This window comes from Bidens hawaiensis, unplaced genomic scaffold (genome assembly GCF_021521415.1).
Source record: "Bidens hawaiensis isolate Kalapana, Puna unplaced genomic scaffold, B.hawaiensis_p1.1 tig00021502_1, whole genome shotgun sequence".
In the NCBI taxonomy this organism is placed as follows: Eukaryota; Viridiplantae; Streptophyta; class Magnoliopsida; order Asterales; family Asteraceae; genus Bidens; species Bidens hawaiensis.
Window position 1 is genome coordinate 223,935 of NW_027493339.1, and position 9,867 is coordinate 233,801.

General features: G+C 34.0%; 1 protein-coding gene across 2 annotated transcripts; it reads right to left on the reverse strand.

The window, feature by feature from the left end:
• Positions 1–2,952: 2,952 nt before the first annotated feature.
• LOC143563631 (uncharacterized) lies at positions 2,953–9,352 on the reverse strand. 2 transcript variants are annotated; one of them, XM_077051130.1, is made up of 7 exons: positions 8,951–9,352; positions 6,081–6,221; positions 5,618–5,983; positions 5,308–5,550; positions 5,101–5,193; positions 4,067–4,267; positions 2,953–3,373 (listed from the first exon to the last, which is right to left on the reverse strand). In XM_077051130.1, the coding sequence occupies exons 1-7, from the start codon at positions 9,269–9,271 to the stop codon at positions 3,161–3,163; spliced, it is 1,578 nt and encodes a 525-aa protein (XP_076907245.1). In that variant the 5' UTR covers positions 9,272–9,352; the 3' UTR covers positions 2,953–3,160. The 2 variants fall into 2 exon arrangements, with proteins under 2 accessions (XP_076907245.1, XP_076907246.1); XM_077051131.1 differs by lacking the exon at positions 8,951–9,352 and adding an exon at positions 7,576–7,604.
• Positions 9,353–9,867: the final 515 nt, after the last annotated feature.

Here is a 9,867-nt window from a genome sequence, read left to right on the forward strand (position 1 = left end):
ATCTTCATTTCATATATTTACGCATGTATTTCTAAAAGTCGTAGTCAAAATGGCTAATGATCTAAACTCTAGACGAGTGTAGGTGAGAAGGAGAGTAGAATAAAGCCATACAAGGCAGAACACAATTATGCTCCGAACGTTTATCATAGAAGAAAGAATAACATTGTCGGCCGTAAGGTCGCATAAACATGAACTCTGAAATTATCACGACACTAAAAGATAACAAAAGGGCACCGGTCTCACCTTTCATACTAATTGTTTTCATTGGACCTCCGTTAATAAAAAACTTAACGTAGTTAAGTTTTGTCCGAATTTCAAACTGATGTTTTAGAGCTTTTGATCGGAAGACGGATATGATCATACAAGTAGATAGATGTAAAATTTACCTTAAAACGGTGTTCCAAATGACGAAACGATGCTTCAATTCGGATGTTTAAACTTACCACAATACATTTTCGTCGTGTTAATTCTTTTTTATATTTTTAATTTATTAGATGACCATGACATCATATTGATTTTGGATTAATTCAGCCGGTTTTAATAGGGAGACGAATTCAATGGCAGAGACGTTCTTAAACTTATAGAAATAGACATTTTAATTTATTTAATCAAAAGTTATTAATTTATATAATTTGACATGTTCATACTTAACTGTAGAAACGGCCATCTAGTTTCAATATCAATATCTTGACTTTTGTTCACCAACTATTTAATTTGTTTAATATTTCCAAATATATATATATATATATATATATATATATATATATATGAGTCGTTGGTAGTGTGAACATTATTTTTATTAACACCTTGTTTTGATGTTTAATTGTTTACCACGCAACAAAGACTTTTTGTGTACTTAGGCTGTACTATGTCATACATCACAAACATATCAAGTAGAGTAATTATGTAATTTATAAATATAATTATTCAATTGTGAATGTACTACCCGACAAGTTTTGAAGCGTGTGGTATAACTCAGTAAAGTGTTAATGTTGACACCTTTTTATTGGTTATTTTGATAGCATGTTTTTGTTTATGCTTTTATTCAATCACTCCATCTTTTCACAAGTTTCTTTTTTCTCCACCGATGACCTCTTGATTTCCGCTGATTGTGGCCATCATCTCCAGTTGTTACCGGCTTCAATTTACGAACCGTAGGCGACGATCGTGTTGTGGTGGCAGTGCTCCGACGTGGGTGTTAAATCTAGTTCCATATTATTATACATTCAAGTGTTTAACTCTTAATTTAAATATCAAACACGCAACCGCTTTTTTAGAACGACAACTTTCTTGTATTTAGGCAACCACACTCTCCAAATTAGGAAAACCCTGTTGCCCCACTCTGGCCAGACTATATTGTCTTAACCGGGCCCATGTTGGCTTCAGAGTTGACTTGGCGTTCCCTGGGAAACCATAACGACGGCTGCCACTTGACAGTCCTTGTGCCTTCACAAAAGCAGAACTTTGTGGCATAAGAAACGGTGGAACGGAATCTCAGGTAGGCTCGGGATTTGAACTGGCAACCTTGCACAAGGCCTAGCTTAAACCTTTCATTGTCATAATCTATTAAAAGTGATATAAATAAATATCAAACTTAAATCTTCACTAGAGAACCCAAACCTCCTACCATTAGATCACGTAACTAAACGTGTAATTGTATAAAAACATATGCAAATTTGACTAAAAACTTTTGCAATTAGAGGTCTTTTATTTGACCCGTGTCTTAAACAAGTACCACACTTGCAATAAAGAAAAGAAGATTCTTCCCTTGAAATTTTCATACATATGATATTAGTATTACATAGAACTTGTAAACCTTCTAGATTTTCGCTTCAAATTCATATTCTATTAATTTTTTTTTTATTTTTTTATATTGATTTTTTTATTGAGGTTTTTAATAAATATTCCACTATTAATTGATGGTGTTAAAAATAATTAAAACGAGGGGTGCAAACAAGCTAAGCTGCTTGCGAGTTACTCGAGATCGACTCATTAAAAAACTCGATCAAACCAAGCTTAATCGAGCCCGAGCCTAAAAGTAAACTCGTTTAATAACTGAGCCGAGCTGCTTCACTTATCGATCTTGAGCCGGCTCACGAGCCTTTCATTTATATAATTCTTTAAAATATATTAATAGTTATTAAATAAAATATATAAGTTATGACAAATAAATAAAAATAATATGTATTATTTTATACATAAATTTATAACAGAAAAAAAAGTATAAAAATAATATAATTATATAAAAAAATAATTGATAAATAGTAAACGAGCCAAGCTCGAGCTTAAAAATCTACTCACGAGCCGAGCTTTGAAAATAGAGCTCGAAATGAGCCGAGCGAGCTCGAGCTCTGTGTAAATTAAACAAGCTGAGCTCGAGCCTAGAAAAACTCAGGCTCGTTTGCATCCCTAATTAAAACCGACTAAACCATCAGACTAGGGGTGATCAAACTCCTATTACCAGTCAAAACGAACCGACCCTGGTTACCGCTAAAAGACTATACAAGGATTCGACCCTACTGTTAATACTCAATTCAGGACTCTCAGGTTTAAGAACCTTTTGTTGGTATTGGAACCGGTTTATGCAGTTTCTAACCCCGGATCCGATCCAGACCTTTTTTTTTTGGTATTTATAAGACCCAGGAACAGAGTCTATTAAGTTCTAAACATGTATAATCGGTTCTGGTTTAATACGCCTCACAGGTTTGACGGGCAAAACCTGGCTCACGCTCACCCCTAATCAGAACCGAAAGACATTAGCTAGCTTTACTGGTTTAATATCCAAATTATACACACCTCGAATTTTCGGTTTTGCAACTATACAAACCAACTCTTTAATCTATATTTCATAGTTACGTATTATAAGCATGACCCGTATTTATTATTTTTTATTATTTGCCACTGAACGGAACCGACAACGCTTTTATCACCACCGATAAAAAAACATCAACTAAACAAGATATGGAGAACTATAAATAAGCATATACACAAATAACGTACCGACAATAACAATTTGGCAGTTACACATAGAGGAAATTAGTGCTTACACGTACAACCGTCTTATATACCATGAGCGTGTAGATAAACGTAGCAAAACAACATAATACGAAACTTTAAACGTATTTAATATTCGTGACAAATCGAGATATTAGAACTTACTTCAGCAATGCATAGGCCTCTCGTAAGTTGGAGGGAGAGACGGGCAGTTTTCGTTCATGTTGGAATACGGCTCTAATGTGTTGTATAGAGGTAGTTCCATACGATACTTACCGAGAATTTGGCAAAATGGAAGCTTATCGTCACCATTGTTGCACCAATTCGGTAGTCGGGTTTGGTTATTTTCAAAGATTTTGAGCATATAAGCATCACGAATCTGTAAAACACCAACGCAAGTGTTGTCATGAGGCTGCGGTCTAAAACGGACATGTTTGTGTGTGTTAAAAGATGTTACGATTAACTGACTTTTATTTAATAAGTGTGAAATGGATAAATACGATAATCTTAGCGTTTTGAAAGGGATAATATATTATTACGAAAATTGGAGAATTTTTAAACATATAGAACTACGCAAAATCAATTTTAACGTATTAAAGAATAATATATATTTATTCATAACTTGTTATCTTTAGAGATCAAATAAACTCATTTTAAATTCCAAATTTCAAATTAATTCCAACTTCTCAATTAGAAATATGTCATAATTAACGGTGTAGATAATGTTAAAAGTGCAAGTCGAAATAAGTTAGACTTTTTTTGTACGGGTCAAAATGCAGTTTGGATGACCAGAAAGAACTTTCTTTGTCCAATTTAAAAAAAACTACAACTAATAAATGTTTTAAATATGATTAAATAGCTATATTAGTACCAAAAATATAATTCTTTGAGTAAATAGACTTTATGCGATTTCCAACCGTTAGAGATGTAAAAAAACACAACCCAAATTTGACTCGTTTGGGTTGACAAGTGTTAAAACTGCCACCTCTAATTTATACCGGTATGAATTTGAAAAATTACGAGATTGCCCTTGAGAGGTTTGAGTTATGGAGCTTAAGACAGAGATTCTTACAGTGAACTCGGTTACTTGAATAGAATCTGCAACCGGGCCAAAAACTCCAGCAGCTTTGTACATTTGAAGAATAAAGGCAACACAAGTTGTAGACTTGCCATCACTATAAACCCAATCATCATTCTCAGGAATCGTCAGCAGTTCATCGAAAGATATACCTCGTCTTTCGGTCTCTTCTAAAATTCCATACAAGTCGAGCCCCTGAAAGTAGAGGTGATAAGATGAACGGGAAAGACAGGTTAGGTAATGAGTCAAACTCGATTTCAAGGCCTGTATACAAACCGAGCAAACACGAACGGAGCATGTTTGTGTTTGGACGTTTGGCTTTAACCTAACAAACGGCCAAAACGAACAATTAAATAAAAAGGGTGTTCTTGTTTGTGTTCGTTCATTAAGAAATGAATGAGTTTGTGCTCGTTTATGATCATTCGTTAACGGTATAAACGAATGATTCATAAACGTAAACGAGCGTACATAAGTGAACAAACAAAACTAAGCTAAAACCAATCATAAGATATTAAAACCAGACTAGATGAATGCAAAGAGACATAAACAAATTAAAATGAAGGAATGCAAACTAATGTTCACAAACATACACAAATGTTCATGAATGACCGAGACAAATGTTCATGTTCGTTTGTTTAACTAAATGAACAAAGTTTTCTATTCATGTTCTTTCGTTTATTAAATAAACAAACATAATTTCTCGCCGAACAGCTCACTAAACGTTCGGTTCGTTTACAAGCCTACAACGGTTAGGGTCGAAAAGGGTCAGTTTCCAGTACGCGTCATCATGTTACTTCTAATTATAAAACATAATTATTAGTTATCCAAATGACTGAATAAAATTAACCCAACTGACCCGTTCATGTTTTAGCTAAAAACTGTCTTACATCTATCTGACACATTTTTTTAGATTAAATAAAATAGAAGCAAAAATCGACACAATTTTGAGTAAATAGGTTGAAATTGTCACCTAGAAACTATTGCAACCTTAAAAAAGTGAAATATTAACTTCAAGAATGAACGTCTACCTCGATCCCAAGACGCATATTTAGGGCTTCATTCCACATATTGGCAGCATATGCTGGCTGCATTCTAGTCCACATAGACATGACAGAAATAACCTGCAGTATATTTTATACTTAAAACGGTAATAGGTGCTCAAAACCGAACATTATATAGAAAACTAACATTTGTATACGATAAATTTAACAAGTTTCTGCAAAAAGTAAGCATACCAAGTGAGCATCAATAGGTGGCGGATAATTGTCGCCAATAGTGTCAATCCAACTAAAAATCATGTTATGATAACCGTAAGGCTTTCCGGACATGCTTAGAGAATATTCCCATGCTGCAGTGTTATTCCACTTTGCACGTATATCAGGATGTAAAGGTAACAATGCTATTTGTGGGTTAGATTCGTCTTTAAGTGCTAAATCCCACCATTCATCCCACGGAATCACCACTATTATTTCTTCACCCTACACTTACACAATAAAAACTCAATGTTTGTATGAGCATATTTAACAAACACACTAATTATTTTACCTTTTCATTCTCGTGACCTGATTCACCAACCCAAAGATTTCCAAACTCATCTTTCATACAAACGGCTGTATGACCCGCAAATGCACCCGTGACCCATTTCTCCAATGTTTCAAACCCGCCCCATCGCCCACGGATCTTTGAAACAGCCAAGAAATCACCCGAATGAACATCCTTTGGATCAATGGTTGCACGCCATGGTTTAGGTCGTGTCTCAAAAGTAGCACCCATGTGGTTCTTTAAGAAAGCAAGGTTTGCATTTTGACCATATTTGGTGTTGGAAAATAGAGGTGCAACATCTACCAATGATAGCAATGTTCCTAGCATTCCAGATGGCATTAGAAATACAGAAACACCGTGTTGTTTTACCTGAATATAAATTATTCGAGATCATAAATGTTGATTGTGGAATCATATACACCAGGTTCATAAAAAGATAACAAATTTAATGTGGATCATAGCATACATATTCCAACTCTGCAGGTTCTTCCCATGACTTCAAGTCTAAAGTATGTTCACGTGATATGAAGTAGTAATCCCATGTAATCCTGTAAGGTGTAGCAAAGACATAGAGATCCATGCATGTGTAACTGTTGGCTTTAGAAGTCTGTAGAACAAAAAAAAGAAGCTCAAAATCAACGCAATCAGGACTATACTCAACTAGAATTTTCGGTAACTGAACATAAACAAACAACTATTCAACATTTGACTCAATTACGCGCCTATTAACAAGTGTTTAACCTATTTAGACACAACTTAAACAGGTCTTAATCATGTCAGCCTATTGTACGACACAAAACCTGTGAAGCCCAAATCTAAACTTGTTTAGCCGCTTGTAGTTGACTCGTTTCATGTTAACAGATCCATGTTAGAAATTGTCAGCCACTACTAAACAGTCATCTGTTTCATATATGTTCCAATTAGGTCACGTAATTTTAAGTTTTTAACATTCATAAAAACTTATAAAACATAATTAATCATTCTCCATGTTTATATCAATTTTCACCACATAATTAAAAGCAAAGAAACTCAATCAAACATAATAGACCTTCAAATAGATGATTCCACTGCCTAAACCTCGTTCATCTCCTTGAGCAATGAACATAAACGAACAACTATTCAACGTTCGGTCCGATTACACGCCTATTAACAAGTGTTTAACCTATTTGGACTCGAACTTAAACAAGTCTTAAATGTGTCGACCTGCTTAGCTCCGTGTCGTAGTCTTGTGTCAGAATTTGTCACTTAATTTTAACACTTATATAACATAAATACATAATCAATCATTCTCCATATCTATATCAAATTTTAACACAGAATTAAAAGCAAACAAACTGAATCAAACATATAAACCATTTCATGTATTTCTAGACAAAAATTTTAGCCCAAGTTCGGTTTTAGTTATTAACCAAAATTAACCAAACAAAAACTGACAGCGTAATCAAATAAACTGAGCCAGTTAACCAAAACCAATAGGTTAATAAAACAGATTAACCAATGACTTCAGTTCCGGTTTCCGTTTAGGCGAATAACCGAAACAAACCGTGCACACCCCTACTAAATAGTCATCAGGTTTCATATATGTTCCAACTAGGTCACTTAATTTCAACACTTATATAAAAGCTTATACAAGTATACAACATAATCAATGGTTCTCCACGTTCATATCAATTTTCACCACATAATTAAAAGCAAACAAACTGAATCAAACATATATAAAAAAAATTAACAGTCAATCACACATAGAAAACTTCAAATAGATGATGCCACCCGCCTAAACCACGATTACATGCCTATTTAGACACAAATTTAAACAGGTCTTAAACATGTCAACCTGTTTTAAGAGGCAAAAAACTTATGTCGTGTTAACAGGTCCATGTCAGTTTTCACCACATAATTAACAGGAAACAAACAATATCAAACATATATATATAAATTTACAGTTAATCACACACACAAACCTTCATATAGATCATTCCACCGCCTAAACCACAATTACACGCCTATTTAGACACGAATTACAAAAAGGTCTTGAGCGTGTCAACCTGTTTTAAGACACGAAAAACTTGTGTTGTGCTATGCAGTCAATCGCGGTGGTATCTCAGTTATCGGTCAGAATAATATTGGTACCGATAATATCGGTGATATTGACCGACATTCCCGATATCAATGTTTTAAGTCTTAATTTTTCAACTTTTAGTGTTTAATGTTGGTGTTTTGAATCTTAATCAGATCCTACTTGCTACAATTGTAGTGTTTTAATTTGCAAGTTGCAAAAGGATAATTTGTTAATGGTATACTGAATTGTCAGTGTTAAAGTGCTATATATATAAATTCTGCATGATATTAAAATTACCGGTATCCCACTGATATCTCACCGCGATAACCGATATCTCAAATATCGATATTTTTCCGCATTAACTGCTTAGATGTCGTGTTAAAAAAAATTATCAACCACTACTAAACAGTCATCAGGTTTCATATATGTTCCAATTAGGTCACTTATAATAAACAAACAAACTAGCAGTCAGTCAAACATAATAAACCTTCAAACAGATGATTCCACCGCCTAAACCACGAACTATTAACAAGTGTTTAACCTATTTAGACACGAACTTAAACAGGTCTTAAACGTGTTAGCTCCGTGTCGTCGTCTTGTTTCAGAAATTGTCACTTAATTCTAACACTTAAATAAGAGCCTATACAACATAATCAATCATTCTCAATGTCTATATCTACTTATAACACTATAAACAAACTATATCAAACATATATTATGAAATCTAACAGTTAATCAAACATAATAAACCTTCAAATAGATGAATCCACTGCCTAAACCTCACTCATCTCCTTGAGTAACGAACATAAACAAAAATTTATTCGACGTTCGGTCCGATTACACGCCTATTAACAAGTGTTTAATTTTAACACTTAAATAAGAGCCTATACATCATAATCAATCATTCTCCATGTCCTATATCAACTTATAACACAATAAACAAACTACATCAAACATATATATATATATATATATATATATAATTTAACAGTCAATGAAAGTATGAACCATAATAAACCTTCAAATAGATGAATCCACTGCCTAAACCTCGCTCATCTACTTGACTAATAAACATAAACAAACAATTATTCAAAGTTCGGTCCGATTACACCAATTACACGCCTATTAACAAGTGTTTATCCTATTTAGACACGAACTTAAACACTTAATTTTAACACTTACATCAGAGCTTATACAACATAATCAATCATTCTCCATGTCTATATATCAATTTATAACACAATAAACAAACTATATATATATATATATATATACACCTTCAAATAGATGATTCCACCGCCTAATCCTCTCTCATCGCCTTCCGTAAACTCCATCCTCGCTTCATTCCCGTCGAAACACGCACCGGTCCACCGAACCGATCCATTACTCGGCGAAACCGTACCGACGAACGACGGCAGCAAGTCCACAGCCTTACCGAAGCTATTCATCACCGGCCACGAAACCTGACGCGGTAGAACCGGTAAGACGTCGTTGACTGCGAACGGCAGCTTGAATGAAGCCGTGAATTGGACTGCAAAACCTAAACCTAAACCTAGATATAGAAAGCATAGTAATAATCGGTTGTTGTGTAACTGCATCGTTGAGTCAATCAATCGGTTATAGAGTATGATGATGATGAGTTAGGTGAATCGGTTGAGTGATTGTTAACGAGTTTGATGATGATGATGATGATGATGATGATGATCCATTGAACTGTTTGGGAGTAAATTGGTGGTTATTGTTATTATTATTATTATTATTATTAAGTCAAAGTTTGTAATATTGTGAGGGGGTTGTGTTGTGGACATCGAGATGGGGGTTTTGGATTTCCTTGATATTTATTTTAGAGTTTTGTAAAATGACTGATAATAATTACTCCGTATAAGTGAGTTTATTTTATTTGTGCTTTCAATGGGTCTATATTAAAAAAAAAACTTGATGGCGTTAAGTTTTTTTTTGAATTTTGAATTGATTTTTAAGGGCTTTTATTAGAAGTATGATACGAGTCGATTGATGTAAAAATTAGCTTGAAACGATGCTTAAAACGGCTTGATTAGTGCTTTAAATCGGGTGTTTGAACACCCGATTAACAATAATTAAGTCGTTTTGAGCATCGTTTCGAGCTAATTTTTTTTATCAATTGACTCGTATCATACTTTGGATCAAAAGCCCTAAAAAATCCGTTTGAAATTTG

Bases quoted from the DNA above. Each gene is read 5' to 3' on its own strand.
- LOC143563631 (XM_077051130.1), bottom strand. From the start codon at position 9,271: ATGCAGTTACACAACAACCGATTATTACTATGCTTTCTATATCTAGGT. The intron at 6,222-8,950 runs GTGTATATATAT...TTTGTTCTACAG, and splicing joins GTGGAATCATCTATTTGAAG to ACTTCTAAAGCCAACAGTTA. The intron at 5,551-5,617 runs GTAAAATAATTA...GTGTAAGTGTAG, and splicing joins CAGGTCACGAGAATGAAAAG to GGTGAAGAAATAATAGTGGT.